The following is a 20,757-nucleotide window of genomic DNA, read 5'->3' on the forward strand; positions in this document are numbered from 1 at the left end:
CTTCAGGACGTCAAAGATTCTTTGTGAATTTTTCTATACGTGCAAGACATACATATTGGTACAGCTATCGATTATTTTAGTAATCTATCGATTTTTTGGTTCGATTAATCGAGTAATCGGACAAAATGCATTTAATAGCCTTAACGCAGGTATTTCATGTAAATTAGTTGAAATAAACAACTTATTTTATTACGTTCTAGACTTCAGGACGTCAAAGATTCTTTGTGAATTTTTCTATACGTGCAAGACATACATATTGGTGCAGCTATCGATTATTTTAGTAATCCATCGGTTTGTTTGTTTGATTAATCGATTAATCGGACAAAACACATTTAATAGCCCTAACGCAGGTATTTCATGGAAAATAGTGGAAATAACTTGTTTTATTACGATCTAGACTTCAGGACGTCAAAGATTCTTTGTGAATTTTTCTATACGTGCAAGACATATATATTGGTGCAGCTATCGATTATTTTAGTAATCTATCGGTTTGTTGGTTCGATTAATCGAGTAATCGGACAAAACACATTTAATAGCCCTAACGCAGGTATTTCATGGAAAATAGTGGAAATAACTTGTTTTATTACGATCTAGACTTCAGGACGTCAAAGATTCTTTGTGAATTTTTCTATACGTGCAAGACATACATATTGGTGCAGCTATCGATTACTTTAGTAATCTATCGATTTGTTGGTTCGATTAATCGAGTAATCGGACAAAACGCATTTAATAGCCCTAACGCAGGTATTTCATGTAAATTAGTTGAAATAAACAACTTATTTTATTACGACCTAGTCTTCAGGGCGTCAAAGATTCTTTGTGAATTTTTCTATACGTGCAAGACATACATATTGGTGCAGCTATCGATTATTTTAGTTATCCATCGATTTTTTTGGTTCGATTAATCGAGTAATCGGACAAAACACATTTAATAGCCCTAACGCAGGTATTTCATGGAAAATAGTGGAAATGAACAACTTCTTTTATTACGATCTAGACTTCAGGACGTCAAAGATTCTTTGTGAATTTTTCTATACGTGCAAGACATATATATTGGTGCAGCTATCGATTATTTTAGTAATCTATCGATTTGTTGGTTCGATTAATCGAGTAATCGGACAAAACACATTTAATAGCCCTAACGCAGGTATTTCATGAAAATTATTTGAAATAAACAACTTATTTTATTACGATCTAGACTTCAGGACCTCAAAGATTCTTTGTGAATTTTTCTATACGTGCAAGACATACATATTGGTACAGCTGTCGATTATTTTAGTAATCTATCAATTTGTTTGTTCGATTAATATTGTGTATTTTGTGGGTTTGCCATAAAAAATGTTTTTGACAAAAATAATATAATACAAAGAAACAGAAAAAAATCATAAAAAGTAATACAAAATCATAAACAACAGAGAAGTTGAAAGTAAACAAGTAATATATCATTTATTTTTAACATTTTTATTAGTGGAGCACTTTTGGGTGCCTGAGAATTTTAGTGGGATTTTTTTTTTTATATAAATGTCATTGCTAAAAAAATAATAATGAATCAAAATCAATGTTGTTATGAATTATTGAAATATTAGTTTAGTTTATTATTTCTTCGGTCAGTGGTCAACAAAATAAACAGTTTTACATAAACAAACCGTTGTACATTCATCAATCAATCAATCAAAGCAACAAGGGACTCCTCCCAGTAGCTCCACCCACTCAGCAGATGACTTTATGAATTTCTTTAATAAGAAGTGTGAAGTGAAGTGAATTACATTTATATAGCGCTTTTTCTCAAGTGACTCAAAGCGCTTTACATTGTGAAACCCAATATCTAAGTTACATTTAAACCAGTGTGGGTGGCACTGGGAGCAGGTGGGTAAAGTGTCTTGCCCAAGGACACACCGGCAGTGACTAGGATGGCGGAAGCGGGAATTGAACCTGCAACCCCCAAGTTGCTGGCACGGCCACTCTACCAACCGAGCTATACCGCCCCAAGAAAATTGAAGTCATTAGAAAAGAGATTAAAGACAATGCATCTCAGCTACAACTGGGTTCTATTAACACAAATATGACGGTATATACGACGGACACTGCCCTCCAAAATAGTTTCTCTCTCTTTGATGAAATAACATTGGAGGAATTGTTAAAATATGTAAATGGGACAAAACAAACAACATGTTTACTTGACCCAATTCCTGGAAAACTTATCAAGGAGCTTTTTGTTTTATTAGGTCCATCAGTGTTAAATATTATAAACTTATCACTTTCCTCTGGTACTGTTCCTCTAGCATTCAAAAAAGCGGTTATTCATCCTCTACTCAAAAGACCTAACCTCGATCCTGACCTCATGGTAAACTACCGGCCGGTGTCCCACCTACCGTTTATCTCGAAAATTCTCGAAAAAATTGTCGCACAGCAGCTAAATGAACACTTAGCGTCTAACAATCTCTGTGAACCTTTTCAGTCCGGTTTCAGGGCAAATCACTCTACGGAGACAGCCCTCGCAAAAATGACTAATGATCTATTGCTAACGATGGATTCTGATGCGTCATCTATGTTGCTGCTTCTTGATCTTAGCGCCGCTTTCGATACTGTTGATCATAATATTTTATTAGAGCGTATCAAAACGCGTATTGGGATGTCAGACTTAGCCTTGTCTTGGTTTAACTCTTATCTTACTGACAGGATGCAGTGTGTCTCCCATAACAATGTGACCTCGGACTATGTTAAGGTAACGTGCGGAGTTCCCCAGGGTTCAGTTCTTGGCCCTGCACTCTTTAGTATTTACATGCTGCCGCTGGGTGACATCATACACAAGTACGGTGTTAGCTTTCACTGTTATGCTGATGACACCCAACTCTACATGCCCCTAAAGCTGACCAACACGCCGGACTGTAGTCAGCTGGAGGCGTGTCTTAATGAAATTAAACAATGGATGTCCGCTAACTTTTTGCAACTCAACGCTAAGAAAACGGAAATGCTGATTATCGGTCCTGCTCAACACCGACATCTATTTAATAATACCACCTTAACATTTGACAACCAAACAATTAAACAAGGAGACTCGGTAAAGAATCTGGGTATTATCTTCCACCCAACTCTCTCGTTTGAGTCACACATTAAGAGTGTTACTAAAACGGCCTTCTTTCATCTCCGTAATATCGCTAAAATTCGTTCCATTTTGTCCACAAGCGATGCTGAGATCATTATTCATGCGTTCGTTACATCTCGTCTCGATTACTGTAACGTTTTATTTTCGGGCCTCCCTATGTCTAGCATTAAAAGATTACAGATGGTACAAAATGCGGCTGCTAGACTTTTGACAAAAACAAGAAAGTTTGATCATATTACACCTATACTGGCTCACTTGCACTGGCTTCCTGTGCACTTAAGATGCGACTTTAAGGTTTTACTACTTACGTATAAAATATTACACGGTTTAGCTCCAGCCTATCTTGCCGATTGTATTGTACCATATGTCCCGACAAGAAATCTGCGTTCAAAGAACTCCGGCTTATTAGTGATTCCCAGAGCCCAAAAAAAGTCTGCGGGCTATAGAGCGTTTTCTATTCGGGCTCCAGTACTATGGAATGCCCTCCCGGTAAAAGTTAGAGATGCTACCTCAGTAGAAGCATTTAAGTCTCATCTTAAAACTCATTTGTATACTCTAGCCTTTAAATAGACTCCCTTTTTAGACCAGTTGATCTGCCGTTTCTTTTCTTTTCTACTCTGCTCCGGGGTGGACCGCTAGCCTGTCCATCAGATGGGGACATCTCTACGCTGCTGACCCGTCTCCACTCGGGATGGTTCCCGCTGGCCCCACCATGGACTGGACTTTCGCTGATGTGTTGGACTTTCACAATATTATGTCAGACCCACTCGACACCGAGGATGTCGTTGTGGCTTGTACAGCCCTTTGAGACACTTGTGCTTTAGGGCTATATAAATAAACATTGATTGATTGATTGATTGATTATTTATATAGCCCTAAATCACAAGTGTCTCAAAGGGCTGCACAAGCCACAACGACATCCTCGGTACAGAGCCCACATACGGGCAAGGAAAAACTCACCAAATTCATAAATTGAAAATGTTGCAGACCGAAAGGGTTCAGGCTGAAGTTGAACACTTATTGCGCCTAACATTATAAACAATGTCAAATACAAGATGAGCTTCCAAAAATTATGACATTTCCTTTGCACAACATATTATAAATACACCTTTTACACAACATAAATACTGTTAAATTATACGTATACACAGTAAAGACATGTGAAATATCCTTGTACACGTGTTAGTTAAAGGCCTACTGAAATGAATTTTTTAAATTTAAACGGGAATAGCAGATCCATTCTATGTGTCATACTTGATCATTTCGCGATATTGCCATATTTTTGCTGAAAGGATTTAGTAGAGAAAATCGACGATAAAGTTCGCAACTTTTGCTCGCTGATAAAAAAAGCCTTGCCTGTAGCGGAAGTAGCGTGACGTCACAGGAGCTAGTATTCCTCACAATTTTCCTTTGTTTACAATGGAGCGAGAGAGATTTGGAGCGAGAAAGTGACGATTACCCCATTAATTTGAGCGAGGATGAAAGATTCGTGGATGAGGAACGTTAAAGTGAAGAACTAGAGGCAGTGATGGACGTATCTTTTTTCGCTCTGACCGTAACTTAGGTACAAGCTGGCTCATTGGATTCCACACTCTCCTTTTTCTATTGTAGATCACAGATTTGTATTTTAAACCACCTGGGATACTATATCCTCTTGAAAATGAGAGTCGAGAACGCGTAATGGACATTAACAGTGACTTTTATCTCCACGACAATACATCGACGAAGCTCTTTAGCATGAGCTAACGTGATAGCATCTGTCTCAAATGCAGATGGAAACAAAATAAATAAATCCCTGACTGGAAGGATAGACAGAAGATCAACAATACTACTATCAGGAGACACCGAACCAAACACTGGACATGTAAATACACGGTTAATGCTGTGATGCCTGTCGAAGCCTGCCAATGCTGTTGCTAACGACGCTAACCTAGCAACGGGACCTCGTCAGAGCTATGATAAAAACATTAGCGCTCCACCTACGCCAGCCAGCCCTCATCTGCTCAACACCCGTGCTCACCTGCGTTCCAGCGATCGACGATGCGGTCGGCGGCCCGGAGACGTAGGAAGTCAAGGTGAGGTCGCCGCTAGCGCGTCTGCTATACAACAAAGTCCTCCTTGTTGTGTTGCTACAGCCAGCCGCTAATACACCGATCCCACCTACAACGTTCTTCTTTGCAGCCTCCATTGTTCATTAAACAAATTGCAAAAGATTCACCAACACAGATGTCCAGAATACTGTGGAATTTTGTCGAAGAAAACAGAGCTCTGTGTATTGTGTCCAAAAGGGTCCAAACACTTCCGTGGACCTCGCGACGTCACGCGCATACGTCATCCTCCAAAGGCGTTTTGAACCGGAAGTTTAGCGGGAAATTTAAAATGCCACTTTATAAGTTAACCCGGCCGTATTGGCATGTGTTGCAATGTTAAGATTTCATCATTGATATATAAACTATCAGACTGCGTGGTCGCTAGTAGTGGCTTTCAGTAGGCCTTTAAAGCAGCAGTTCCATTGGCAGCAAAACAGGTCCAGAGCATAATACTACCACCACCATGCTTGACGGTAGGCATGGTGTTCCTGGGATTAAAGGCCTCACCTTTTCTCCTCCAAACATATTGCTGGGTATTGTGGCCCAAAAGCTCCATTTTTGCTTCATCTGACCACAGAACTTTCCTCCAGAAGGTCTTATCTTTGTCCATGTGATGTCTGGAGAGGAGCCCCTAAGGCAGGGGTCACCAACGCGGTGCCCGCGGGCACCAGGTCGCCCGTAAGGACCAGATGAGTAGCCCGCCGGCCTGTTCTAAAAATAGCTCAAATAGCAGCACTTACCAGTGAGCTGCCTCTATTTTTTAAATGGTATTTATTTACTAGCAAGCTGGTCTCGCTTTGCCCGACATCATTAATTCTAAGAGAGACAAAACTCAAATTGAATTTGAAAAATCCAAGAAAATATTTTAAAGACTTGGTCTTCACTTGTTTAAATAAATTCATTATTTTTTTACTTTGCTTCTTATAACTTTCAGAAAGACAATTTTAGAGAAAAAATACAACCTTAAAAATGATTTTAGGATTTTTAAACACATATACCTTTTTACCTTTTAAATTCCTTCCTCTTCTTTCCTGACAATTGAAATCAATGTTCAAGTCATTTTTTTTTTTTTAATTGTAAAGAATAATAAATACATTTTAATGTAATTCTTCATTTTAGCTTCTGTTTTTTCCACGAAGAGTATTTGTGAAATATTTCTTCAAACTTATTATGATTAAAATTCAAAAAAATTATTCTGGCAAATCTAGAAAATCTGTAGAATCAAATTTTAATCTTATTTCAAAGTCTTTTGAATTCATTTTAAAAATTTTGTTCTGGAAAATCTAGAAGAAATAATGATTTGTCTTTGTTAGAAATATAGCTTGGTCCAATTTGTTATATATTCTAACAAAGTGCAGACTGGATTTTAACCTATTTAAAACATGTCATCAAAATTCTAAAATTAATCTTAATCAGGAAAAATTACTAATGATGTTCCATAAATTCTTTTTTAAAGTTTTTCTCTTCTTTTTTTCGGTTGAATTTTGAATTTTAAAGAGTTAAATTGAAGATAAACTATGTTTCAAAATGTAATTGTCTTTTTTTTTTCCGTGTTTTCTCCTCTTTTAAACCGTTCAATTAAGTGTAAATATCATTAATTATTAATAATAACATAGAGTTAAAGGTAAATTGAGCAAATTGGCTATTTCTGGCAATTTATTGAAGTGTGTATCAAACTGGTAGCCCTTCGCATTAATCACTACCCAAGAAGTAGCTCTTGCTTTCAAAAAGGTTGGTGACCCCTGCCCTAAGGGTTACAAAAAAATGATATATTGGTTTTGAAAGTGAAACATATCAAAAATGGCCCCTGCATGCCTATGTGTAAAAGTTGGGACCCCTGCTGAACTCTTACTCGAGTACAATGCTTGCTACTGGACCACCTGTGAGGTTCAGTTCCTCGTCAGACAATAATACCGGACTGACCTCCCGGGTGTACCCGTGACTCATCATGACCACATTCTTGGGCGGGGAAGCGAGAAGACTGAATGCAGGAATCCAGACGTACGTAACCCAAGCAGGGCAAGTCCAGTGTGGGAACATGACACGTGTGTGACAGACTCAAGTGTGTGGAAAGTCATCACAACGAGCTGTGATGTCATCAGCAGCGCCAAAGGAAATGTCAAGTGTGTGTGTGGGAGCCTCTCCGTGTGGAATCTGATCCCACACTATTTTTATCCCCACAAAGTGTGGCTGGATTTAGCCCACCTAATGAAAGTACAGTTCCACGCTGATTCATGACGAGCTTTAGAAGGACTGTGAGTGCAGCTGGCGTCTGCTCGCCGAGCATCTTACGCAACACTCTTATATCACCTCAGTCAATGAAAGCTGCCCCACACTCAACATGTGTGTCCTTCCAGACCTCCTTCACGCTGTCCTGGGCCAGCTACCTGCTGGCCAGACACCCTGAGATCCAGGAGCAGATCTACGCGGAGGTGGAGAGGACTTTGGGCCCTCGAGCTGTCGCCACGGCCGACGACGTCCCTCGTCTGCCTCTGATCAGAGGCCTGGTCAAAGAGACTCTCAGGTGCAAACAACTCACTACCAGCTGCCGTAGTTTCCCGAGTATAAGTCGCTCTGGTCGAAAATGCATAATAAGGAAGGAAAAAAACATATATAAGTCGCACTGGAGTATAAGTCGCATTTTTTGGGGGAAATGTATTTGATAATATGAGTTGGGAAATGGTGTTAGATGTAAATATAAACGGAATACAATGATTTACAAATCCTTTTCAAGCCATATTCAGTTGAATATGCTACAAAGACAACATATTTCATGTTCAAACTCATAAACTTTAGTTTTTTTTGGCAAATAATCATTAACTTTAGAATTTGATGGCAGCAACACGTGACAAAGAAGTTGGGAAAGGTGGCAAAAAAGACTGATAAAGTTGAGGAATGCTCATCCAACACTTATTTGGAACATCCCACAGGTGAGCGGGCAAATTGGGAACAGGTGGGTGCCATGATTGGGTATAAAAGTAGATTCCATGAAATGCTCAGTCATCCACAAACAAGGACGGGGCGAGGGTCACCACTTTGTCAACAAATGCCTGAGCAAATTGTTGAACAGTTTAAGAAAAACATTTCTCAAGCAGCTATTGCAAGGAATTTATGGATTTCACCATCTACGCTCCGTAATATCATCAAAGGGTTCAGAGAATGTGGAGAAATCACTGCACGTAAGCAGCTAAGCCCGTGACCTTCCATCCCTCAGGCTGCACTGCATCAACAAGCCACATCAGTGTGTAAAGGATATCACCACATGGGCTCAGAAACACTTCAGAAACCCACTGTCAGTAACTACAGTCGGTCGCTACATCTGTAAGTGCAAGTTAAAACTCTCCTATGCAAGGCGAAAACCGTTTATCAGCAACACCCGGAAACGCCGTCGGCTTCGCTGGGCCCGAGCTCATCTAAGATGGACTGATACAAAGTGGAAAAGTGTTCTGTGGTCTGACGAGTCCACATTTCAAATTGTTTTTGGAAACTGTGGACGTCGTGTCCTTCGGACCAAAGAGGAAAAGAACCATCCAGATTGTTCTAGGCGCAAAGTGTAAAAGGCAGCATGTGTGATGGTATGGGGGTGTATTAGTGGCCAAGACATGGGTAACTTACACATCTGTGAAGGCACCATTAATGCTGAAAGGTACATACAGCTTTTGGAGCAACATATGTTGCCATCCAAGCAACGTTACCATGGACGCCCCTGCTTATTTCAGCGAGACAATGCCAAGCCACGTGTTACATCAATGTGGCTTCATAGTAAAAGAGTGCGGGTACTAGACTGGCCTGCCTGTAGTCCAGACCTGTCTCCCATTGAAAATGTGTGAAGGCTAAAATATGAGAAGGGAGACCCCCGGACTGTTGAACAACTTAAGCTGTACATCAAGCAAGAATGGGAAAGAATTCCACTTCAAAAATGTGTCTCCTCAGTTCCCAAACCTTTACTGAGTGTTGTTCAAAGGAAAGGCCATGTAACACAGTGGTGAACATGCCCTTTCCCAACTACTTTGGCACGTGTTGCAGCCATGAAATTCTAAAGTTAATTATTACTTGCAAAAAAACCTAAAGTTTATGAGTTTGAACATGAAATATGTTGTCTTTGTAGCATATTCAACTGAATATGGCTTGAAAATGATTTGCAAATCATTGTATTCCGTTTATATTTACATCTAACACCATTTCCCAACTCATATGGAAACGGGGTTTGTATAATTGTGATTAGAGATGTCCGATATTATCGGCCGATAAATGCTTTAAAATGTTATATCGGAAACTATCGGTATCGTTTTTTTTGTTTTGTTTTATTAAATCAACATAAAAAACACAAGATACACTTACAATTAGTGCACCAACCCAAAAAAACTCCCTCCCCCATTTACACTCATTCACACAAAAGGGTTGTTTCTTTCTGGTATTAATATTCTGCTTCCTACATTATATATCAATATATATCAATACAGTCTGCAAGGGATACAGTCCGTAAGCATTATATATCAATATATATCAATACAGTCTGCAAGGGATACAGTCCGTAAGTATTATATATCAATATATATCAATACAGTCTGCAAGGGATACAGTCCGTAAGCACACATGATTGTGCGTGCTGCTGCTCCACTAATAGTACTAACCTTTAACACTTCATTTGACTCATTTTCATTCATTACTAGTTTCTATGTAACTGTTTTTATATTGTTTTACTTTCTTTTTTATTCAAGAAAATGTTTTTAATTTATTTATCTTATTTTATTTTATTAATTTTTTTAAAAAGTACCTTATCTTCACCATACCTGGTTGTCCAAATTAGGCATAATAATGTGTTAATTCCACGACTGCATATATCGGCCAATAATGACATTTTTTGTGGTCCCCTTTATTTAGAAAAGTATCGAAATACCTTTTGGTACTGGTACCAAAATATTGGTATCGGGACAACCCTAATATATATATATATATTTTTAGTCATTTTCTTTGGTATCTATTTTAGTCATATTGTTGAACTTTAGTCCTATTGTTGAACTTTAGTACTATTGTTGAATTTTAGTCCTATTGTTGAACTTTGGTCCTATTGTTGAACTTTAGTCCTATTGTTGAACTTTATTGTTGAACTTTAGTACTATTGTTGAACTTTAGTACTATTGTTGAATTTTAGTCTTATTGTTGAACTTTGGTCCTATTGTTGAACTTTAGTACTATTGTTGAATTTTAGTCCTATTGTTGAACTTTGGTCCTATTGTTGAACTTTAGTCCTATTGTTGAACTTTATTGTTGAACTTTAGTACTATTGTCGAACTTTAGTACTATTGTTGAATTTTAGTCTTATTGTTGAACTTTGGTCCTATTGTTTAACTTTAGTCCTATTGTTGAACTTTAGTACTATTGTTGAATTTTAGTCCTATTGTTGAACTTTGGTCCTATTGTTGAACTTTAGTCCTATTGTTGAACTTTATTGTTGAACTTTAGTACTATTGTTGAACTTTAGTACTATTGTTGAATTTTAGTCTTATTGTTGAACTTTGGTCCTATTGTTTAACTTTAGTCCTATTGTTGAACTTTAGTACTATTGTTGACCTTTATTGTTGAACTTTAGTCCTATTGTTGAACTTTAGTCCTATTGTTGAACTTTGGTCCTATTGTTTAACTTTTGTACTATTGTTAAACTTTAGTCCTATTGTTGAACTTTAGTCCTATTGTTGAACTTTGGTCCTATTGTTGAACTTTAGTCCTATTGTTGAAATTTAGTCCTATTGTTGAACTTTAGTACTATTGTTGAACTTTAGTCCTATTGTTGAACTTTGGTCCTATTGTTAAACTTTAGTCCTATTGTTGAACTTTAGTCCTATTGTTGAACTTTAGTCCTATTGTTGAACGTTGGTCCTATTGTTGAACTTTAGTCCTATTGTTGAACTTTAGTACTATTGTTGACCTTTATTGTTGAACTTTAGTCCTATTGATGAACTTTAGTCCTATTGTTGAACTTTAGTCCTATTGTTAAACTTTTGTACTATTGTTAAACTTTAGTCCTATTGTTGAACTTTAGTCCTATTGTTAAACTTTTGTCCTATTGTTGAACTTTAGTCCTATTGTTGAACTTTAGTCCTATTGTTGAACTTTGGTCCTATTGTTAAACTTTAGTCCTATTGTTGAACTTTAGTCCTATTGTTGAACTTTAGTCCTATTGTTGAACTTTAGTACTATTGTTGACCTTTATTGTTGAACTTTAGTCCTATTGTTGAACTTTAGTCCTATTGTTGAACTTTAGTCCTATTGTTAAACTTTTGTACTATTGTTAAACTTTAGTCCTATTGTTGAACTTTAGTCCTATTGTTAAACTTTTGTACTATTGTTGAACTTTAGTCCTATTGTTGAACTTTAGTCCTATTGTTGAACTTTAGTCCTATTGTTAAACTTTTGTACTATTGTTAAACTTTAGTCCTATTGTTGAACTTTATTGTTAAACTTTAGTCCTATTGTTGAACTTTATTGTTAAACTTTAGTCCTATTGTTGAACTTCATTGTTGAACTTTAGTCCTATTGTTGAACTTTGGTCCTATTGTTGAACTTTAGTCCTATTGTTGAACTTTATTGTTGAACTTTATTGTTGAGCTTTGGTCCTATTGTTGAACTTTAGTCCTATTGTTGAACTTTGGTCCTATTGTTGAACTTTAGTCCTATTGTTGAACTTTGGTCTATAATATAATTGTATTGTCTTTTTGTCAGGCTTTTTCCAGTTCTCCCTGGCAATGGCCGGATCACCCAGGACGACCTGGTGGTGGGCGGATACTTCATCCCCAAAGGGGTACGGTTGGCGTGGGTTTAATACTTTGCTGTTTTGTACCGAGCCAAAAGGTTTAGCAGCTCCAGTTCTCACTGGTCCCCCATCTTTGCCAGACTCAGTTGGCCCTGTGTCACTACTCCACTTCCCTGGAAGAGGAGAACTTCGCCGACGCCTTGGACTTCCGGCCGGATCGCTGGATCCGGAAGGACTCCTCGGATCGCGTGGACAACTTTGGCTCCATTCCCTTCGGCTACGGCATCAGGAGTTGCATCGGCAAGAGGATAGCGGAGCTGGAGATGCACCTGGTCCTGACTCGGGTAAGGACTAAACCCCGCTGTTCCAAAAGGTGGCGTTCATACTTCATGTGTTTTTGCCCAGCTGGTTCAGAGGTTCCACATCGGCACGTCTGCGCTCTCCGCCGACGTCAAGGCCAAAACGCACGGCCTCCTGTGCCCTGCAGACCCCATCCACCTGCAGTTCACCGACAGGAACAACTAGGGAGGGATCTTCTTCATATTCTGACCAACTGTACTGTTCATGTATGACTAGTTCAGGGGTCGGCAACCCTGCATGCGGCTCTTTAGCGCCGCCCTAGTGGCTCTCTGGAGCTTTTTCAAAAATGTATGAAAAATGGAAAAAGATGAGGGGAAAACATATATTTTTTGTTTTAATATGGTTTCTGTAGGAGGACAAACATGACACAAACCTCCCTAATTGTTATAAAGCACACTGTTTATATTAAACATCCCTCACTGATTCGAGTATTTGGCGAGCGCCGTTTTGTCCGACTAATTTTGGCGGTCCTTGAACTCACCGCAGTTTGTTTCCATGTATAACTTTCTCCGACTTTCTAGGACGTGTTTTATGCCACTTCTTTTCCTGTCTCATTTTGTCCACCAAACTGTAAACGTTGTGCGTGAAGGCACAAAGGTGAGTTTTGTGGATGTTATTGACTTGTGTGGAGTGCTATTCAGACATATTTGGTCACTGCATTAATGCTAGCTAATCGATGCTAACATGCTATTTAGGCTAGCTATATGTACATATTGCATCATTATGCCTCATTTGTAGCTATATTTGAGCTCATTTGGTTTCCTTTAAGTCATCTTAATTCAATTTATATCTCATGACACACTATCTGTATGTAATATGGCTTTTAATTTTTTGCGGCTCCAGACAGATTTGTTTTTGTATTTTTGGTCCAATATGGCTCTTTCAACATTTTGGGTTGCCGACCCCTGCGTTTTTGTGGGAACTCATCCTTCTGTTTTACTGAGGTTTTACTCAGACTTGGTGTAGCAATGAGGACAAATTGTTGTTTTCATCTAGTTGGCTTTTCCCCCTGATTCAGACCCACAGCCGTTTACATAATCCATTAGATTATGTCAATCCAGATGTGTCAAACTCCTTATTTTAAACGCCTGGAAACAATATGTAGCAATAAAGTACTTGATCTTTTCTTACTGAATCTATTCCTTCTTTCCATTTTGACAGGAAAATATACAATACAGGCCAAAAGTTTGGACACACCTTCTCATTCCAAGTGTTTTCTTTATTTTCATGACTATTTACATTGCAGATTGTCACATCAAAACTAAGAATGAACTCATGTGGAGTTATGTTCTTAACAAAAAAAAAGGTGAAATAACTGAAAAGATGTTTTATATTCTAGTTTCTTCAAAATAGCCACCCTTTGCTCTGATTACTGCTTTGCACACTCTTGGCATTCTCTCCGTGAGCTTCAAGAGGTAGTCACCTGAAAGATAAGAAATAATAATAAATTAATTAATAATTCCCCGGGAGGAGCTGGACGAAGTGGCTGGGGAGAGGGAAGTCTTGGCTTCCCTGCTTAGGCTGTTGCCCCCGCGACCCGACCTCGGATAAGCGGAAGAAGATGGATGGATGGATGGAATTAATAATTGTTTTTTTTATTTTTTATTTTGGCTAGGAAATAACTTGTTTTGTGAAAAAAAACCTATTAAATCGTTGGGTTTTTTTGGGAAAAAAAACCCATTAAAGACAAAAGGTGTCAGATGCCCCCATTTATCAAATCAAATTAAAAAAAATAATATTTAAATTATACTTTTGTCATTTGGTACAAAAATCCATAAAGATGTGTTCTTATTTTCTTACTAAAATCCTCTGGCTCATTTATTTCCCATTCTATATTATTTCATTGACTTTATATTCAGATGGAAAACAAATAATAATAATAATAATAATATTAATAATAATAATAAAACAGAAAGATAGATTTTTAATTTTGGCACCGAAATAACTAATTTTTGAAAATAAAAAATAAACTAAATCATTTTCAGAATTTTTTTTATAGTAAAGGCATAAGTTGTCAGCCGCCCCATTTATAAAAAATAAATAAAAATAATCATATTATCTTTTGGTCATATGGTTAAAAAAAAATCCATAAAGATGCGTTGTTATGTTTTAATAAAATCACGTGGCTAAATTATTTCCCATTTTAAAATATTTATTCATTGACTTTATATTTAGATGGAAGACGAACAAATCATTTACACAACAAAAACATTCAGCACTAAAAATGTGTTCGAAAAAAACGTTAATCATTTCTTTTTAAGTCATTTTGAAACTTTGCTTCCAACGCTGTCGTGTCCCACAGTGATGACGCACACACACACACCACGTCACGCTGCTTTAACATTAGTCTCGCGAGAGTTGCCGACGAGATCACAAGCGGAAGTAAATAGTCAGGTTGGCACGTTAGCTAGCGAGGAGCGTCAATAAAGTGACAAGTTCAACGCGCATTTGTTCGCCTTTTAAATCATTCTTTTTAATTCCAATTGACCGTCAAAAGCTGCTATAACGGCTTGACTCGCAGGTGCACCGCAGACGTGGCTCTGGAGCGATTAAACCGGCAGAGCTCGATAGCACGTTTGAGGCCTGCAACCTGCGCTTAGCCAGCCTAGTTGCCGCTAACTTGCAGCTAAACTCTTAACTTACCTAACTTACTCCGTTTAATGTCTGACATTCTTACAGACTTACTTCCTTTAATGTGTGACATTCTCCCAGGCCTGCTTCGTGTAATTCTCCCAGGCCTGCGCATATAGTAGTCCCTCCAGGTAGCGTCGACTCTGGCCGTGGTGCCTCCAAAGTTTCAGCTTGATCTAAAATGATCATTGAAAATCTGGATGCTTTGAAAACATGGCTGTCCCAAACACTGGAGCCCATGTAAGTACAACACTCATTTATCTTATTACACTTATCACGTACTTATTTTATTACACTCATTTATCTTATTACACTTATCACTTATTTATCTTATTACACGTATCACCCTCACCCTTCCACATCCCCGGATTGTAAATAACCAAATGTAAATATTAAAATGTATTTCTAACGCAGTGGTTCTTAACCTTGTTGGAGGTACCGAACCCCACCAGTTTCATATTCCGCCAATATTCACCAAACCTTTCTTTAGTGAAAAATAAAATGTTTTTTTTTTTTTCAAATTCAAGACAAAGTTATATGTTTTTGGTAACACTATAGTATGGGGAACATATTCTAAGTAACAAAGACTTAAAGGCCTACTAAATTGTTTTATTTTTATTTAAACGGGGATAGCAGATCCATTCTATGTCATACTTGATCATTTCGCGATATTGCCATATTTTTGCTGAAAGGATTTAGTAGAGAACATCGACGATAAAGTTTGCAACTTTTGGTCGCTGATAAAAAAAAAAGCCTTGCCTGTACCGGAAGTAGCGTGACGTCGCAGGTTGAAAGGCTCCTCACATTTCCCCATTGTTTACACCAGCAGCGAGAGCGATTCGGACAAAGAGAAAGCGACGATTACCCCATTAATTTGAGCGAGGATGAAAGATTCGTGGATGAGGAACGTGAGAGTGAAAGACTAGAGTGCAGTGCAGGACGTATCTTTTTTCGCTCTGACCGTAACTTAGGTACAAGGGCTCATTGGATTCCACACTTTCTCCTTTTTCTATTGTGGATCACGGATTTGTATTGTAAAACACCTCGGATACTATATCCTCTTGAAAATGAGAGTCGAGAACGAGAAATGGACATTCACAGTGACTTTTATCTCCACGACAATACATCGGCGAAGCACTTTAGCTACGAAGCTAACGTGATAGCATCGGTCTTAACTGCAGATAGAAACAAAATAAATAAACCCCTGACTGGAAGGATAGACAGAAGATCAACAATACTATTAAACCATGGACATGTAACTACACGGTTAATGCTTTCCAGGCTGGCGAAGCTTAACAATGCTGTTGCTAACGACGCCATTGAAGCTAACTTAGCTACGGGACCTCACAGAGCTATGCTAAAAACATTAGCTATCCACCTACGCCAGCCAGCTCATCAACACCCGTGCTCACCTGCGTTCCAGCGATCGACGGAGCGACGAAGGACTTCACCCGATCATCGATGCGGTCGGCGGCTAGCGTTGGATAGCGTGTCTGCTATCCAAGTCAAAGTCCTCCTGGTTGTGTTGCTGCAGCCAGCCGCTAATACACCGATCCCACCTACAGCTTTCTTCTTTGCAGTCTCCATTGTTCATTAAACAAATTGCAAAAGATTCACCAACACAGATGTCCAGAATACTGTAGAATTTTGCGATGAAAACAGAGCTTTTTGTATTGGATACAGTGGTGTCCGAATACTTCCGTTTCAACGATTGACGTTACGCGCATACGTCATCATACATAGACGTTTTCAACCGGAAGTTTAGCGGGAAATTTAAAATTGCACTTTATAAGTTAACCCGGCCGTATTGGCATGTGTTGCAATGTTAATATTTCATCATTGATATATAAACTATCAGACTGCGTGGTCGGTAGTAGTGGCTTTCAGTAGGCCTTTAAAGGCCTACTGAAATGAGATTTTCTTATTTAAACGGGGATAGCAGGTCCATTCTATGTGTCATACTTGATCATTTCGCGACATTGCCATATTTTTGCTGAAAGGATTTAGTAGAGAACATCGACGATAAAGTTCGCAACTTTTGGTCGCTGATAAAAAAAAGTCTTGCCTGTACCGGGATTAGCGTGACGTCACATGTTGTGGAGCTCCTCACATCTGCACATTGTTTACAATCATGGCCACAAGCAGCGATTCGGACCGAGAAAGCGACGATTTCCCCATTAATTTGAGCGAGGATGAAAGATTCGTGGATGAAGAAAGTGAGAGTGAAGGATTAGAGGGCAGTAGAAGCTATTCAGATAGGGAAGATGCTGTGAGAGGCGGGTGGGACCTGATATTCAGCTGGTAATGACTAAAACAGTAAATAAACACAAGACATATATATACTCTATTAGCCACAACTCAACCAGGCTTATATTTAATATGCCACAAATTAATCCCGCATAACAAACACCTCCCCTCTCCCGTCCATATAACCCGCCAATACAAATCAAACACCCGCACAACACACTCAATCCCACAGCCCAAAGTACCGTTCACCTCCGCAAAGTTCATACAGCACATATATTTCCACAAAGTTACGTACGTGACATGCACATAGCGGCACGCACGTACGGGCAAGCGATCAAATGTTTGGAAGCCGCAGCTGCGTACGTACTCACGGTACCGCGTCTGCATATCCAACTCAAAGTCCTCCTGGTAAGAGTCTCTGTTGTCCCAGTTCTCCACAGGCCAATGGTAAAGCTTGATTGTCATATTTCGGGAATGTAAACAATGAAACACCGGCTACGTGTTTGTGTTGCTGCAGCCGGCCGCTAATACACCGCTTCCCACCTACAGCTTTCTTCTTTGCTGTCTCCATTGTTCATTGAAGAAATTCCAAAAGATTCACCAACACAGATGTCCAGAATACTGTGGAATTTTGCGATGAAAACAGACGACTTAATAGCTGGCCACAATGGTGTCCCAAAATGTCCGCTACAATCCGTGACGTCACGCGCAAACGTCATCATACCGAGATGTTTTCAGCAGGATATTTCGCAAGAAATTTAAAATTGCACTTTACTAATCTAACCCGGCCGTATTGGCATGTGCTGCAATGTTAAGATTTCATCATTGATATATAAACTATCAGACTGCGTTGCGTGGTCGGTAGTAGTGGGTTTCAGTAGGCCTTTAATTTAGAGTTTTTTGGACACTACGGGAACATATTCTAAGTAACAAAAGACTTAATTTAGAGTTATTTGGTTAGGGTTAGGGTTAGGGCCAGGGTTAGGGTTATAATAAGGCCATGCCGATTAAGGCATTAATAAGTACTTAATAATGACTAGTTAAGAGCCAATATGTTACTAATTTTCATGTTAATAAGCAACTAATTAATGGTGAACATGTTCCCCATACTAAAGTGTTACCATGTTTTTTACTGGTGCACAAAATGAAGCGTGCATGAACATCACCTTGTTCAAACAACAAAACCAACACAGTGCATAAACTCACAACAAATGACACACCTGTAAATCAGTCTGACTTCTGCTGTTGCCGTATCCGTAATACGCAGATAGGGAGAAGTATGAGTCGGGTGTGTTTTGACCTCCGCCGAACCCCTGAGGCCGACTCACCGAACCCCTAGGGTTCGATCGAACTCAGGTTAAGAACCACTGTTCTAATGTATATCCTTGTTCTTATGCTATCTGAACTCACTATGTTCTCTGCTCGCTGTACATATGCTACCAAGTCAGACCTACACTGTTTCAATGTCCATTTCTCCGATGATGAAATTGTTGATGACTGAAGTGCTGTTATCAACCAAACCCTCCTCATCCCACCCCCCAGATTGTAAATAATGTAAATAATTCAATGTATATACTCTGATGATTAACTTGTGTGATGACTGTATTATGAAGATAGTATATATTTGTACCATGAATTGATTACGTGAACCCCGACTTAAAAAAGTTGAAAAACTTATTCGGGTGTTACCATTTTGTGGTCAATTGTATGGAATATGTACTAAACTGTGCAATCTACTAATACAAGTTTCAATCAATCAATTCAATCGATCAATCAATCACTTAATTATCTTATTAGACTTAAACATATTTATCTTATTAGACTGATCACTTATTTATCTTATTACACTTATCACTTATTTATCTTATTACACGTATTTATCTAATTAGACTTATCACTTATTTATCTTATTAGACTTATTTATCTTATTAGACTTATCACTTATTTATCTTATTAGACTTATCACTTATTTATCTTTTTAGAGCCCATGTAAGTAGAAGACTTAGCTGTTAGCTACAATGCTACTCACTTATTAGACTTATCACTTATTTATCTTATTAGAGCCCATGTAAGTAGAACACTTAGCTGTTAGCTACAATGCTACTCACTTATTAGACTTATCACTTATGTATTTTATTAGACTTCCATCCATCCATCCAGTTTCTACCGCTTATCACTTATTTATCTTATTAGATGTATCACTTATTTATTTTATTAGAGCCTGTGTAAGTTGAACGCTTAGCTGTTAGCTACAATGCTACTTACTTATTAGACTTATCACTTATTTATCTTATTACACTTATCTCTTATTTATCTTATTAGAGCCCATGTAAGTAGAACACCTAGCTGTTAGCTACAATGCTACTCACTTATTAGACTTATCACGTATTTTTCTTATTAGACTTATCACTTATTTATCTTATTAGACTCATCACTTATTTATCTTATTAGACTTATCACTTATTTATCTTATTAGACTTATCACGTATTTATCTTATTAGACTTATCATGTATTTATCTTATTACACTTATCACTTATTTATCTTATTACACTTATCACTTATTTATCTTATTAGAGCCCATCCATCCATCCATTTTCTACCGCTTATTCCCTTCGGGGTTGCGGGGGGCGCTGTAGCCTATCTCAGCTACAATCGGGCGGAAGGCGGGGTACACTGTAAGCCCATGTAAGTAAAATAGTGAGCTACAACGCTACTCACACTTGTTAGAGCCAATTTAAGTAGAATTCTTAGCTGTAAGCTACAATGCTACACACTATTTTTGGAGCCCTAGTATGTGGAATAGTTAACTGATAGCTACAACACTACTTACTCTTACTAGAGCCCATGTTAGTAGAATTGTTAGCTGAGACACTACAATGCCACTCACTATTTTGGGAGCCCAAGTAAGTGGAATAGTTAGCTTTTAGCTACAATGCTACTCTGATTGGAGACCAAGTAAGTGGAATAGTTAGCTTTTAGCTACAATGCTACTCTGATTGGAGCCCAAGTAAGTAGAATAGTTAGCTTCAACGCTACTCACTATTTTCGGAGCTTATGTACGCTCTTTATGTTTCATTAAAATCATGTGGCTCAATTATTTCCCATTTTAATAATTATTTAACTGAATTTGTATTCAGATTGCAGATATTTTAAATAAAGGTAAGAAATAATAATAAACTAATTAATAAAATATTTAAATTTTTTTATTTTGGCATGGAAAACACTTGTTTTATGGGAAAAAAAATACTAAATCGTTTTGTTTTTTTTTTTTACAAAAAAATCATCAAAGACAAAAATTTCTGATTTATCAAATTAAAAAAGAAACATTTAAATTATATATTTGTCATTTGGTACCAAAATCCATAAAGATGTGTTCTTATTTTCTTACTAAAATCCTCTGGCTAATTTATTTCCCATCCTAGATTATTTCATTTACTTTATATTTAGATGGAAAACAAATAATAATAATAATAATAATAATAATAAAAGAAAAATATTTTTTATTTTGGCACCAAAATAACTCGTTTTTGGAAAAATAAATAGTAAATCATTTTCAGAAATTTTTGT

The 20,757-nt window shown here is 37.9% G+C and overlaps 2 protein-coding genes across 3 annotated transcripts in view; both read left to right on the plus strand.

The window, feature by feature from the left end:
• The window catches only part of LOC133641422 (cytochrome P450 27C1-like), a 41,322-nt gene extending 27,896 nt beyond the window's left edge, over window positions 1-13,426 (plus strand). The window contains exons 6-9 of the mRNA XM_062035157.1: window positions 7,554-7,720; window positions 11,920-11,998; window positions 12,091-12,294; window positions 12,356-13,426. Of these exons, the coding sequence (XP_061891141.1) occupies window positions 7,554-7,720; window positions 11,920-11,998; window positions 12,091-12,294; window positions 12,356-12,475 (570 nt within the window). The 3' untranslated portion in view covers window positions 12,476-13,426. The remainder of the gene's footprint in view (window positions 1-7,553; window positions 7,721-11,919; window positions 11,999-12,090; window positions 12,295-12,355) is intronic.
• A 1,252-nt stretch (window positions 13,427-14,678) lies between these two features.
• LOC133641401 (RNA-binding protein 26-like) overlaps window positions 14,679-20,757 on the plus strand; it is a 40,943-nt gene continuing 34,864 nt past the window's right edge. The window contains exon 1 of one of the 2 annotated variants that reach the window (XR_009824273.1): window positions 14,679-15,181. Coding sequence is in view for 1 of the 2 variants with exons in the window: in XM_062035156.1 (XP_061891140.1) it covers window positions 15,123-15,181 (59 nt within the window). In the remaining variant the exon portion in view is untranslated. The remainder of the gene's footprint in view (window positions 15,182-20,757) is intronic. The other variant, XM_062035156.1, reaches the window with a different exon arrangement.

Source organism: Entelurus aequoreus, linkage group LG02 (assembly GCF_033978785.1).
Source record: "Entelurus aequoreus isolate RoL-2023_Sb linkage group LG02, RoL_Eaeq_v1.1, whole genome shotgun sequence".
Lineage (NCBI taxonomy): Eukaryota > Metazoa > Chordata > Actinopteri > Syngnathiformes > Syngnathidae > Entelurus > Entelurus aequoreus.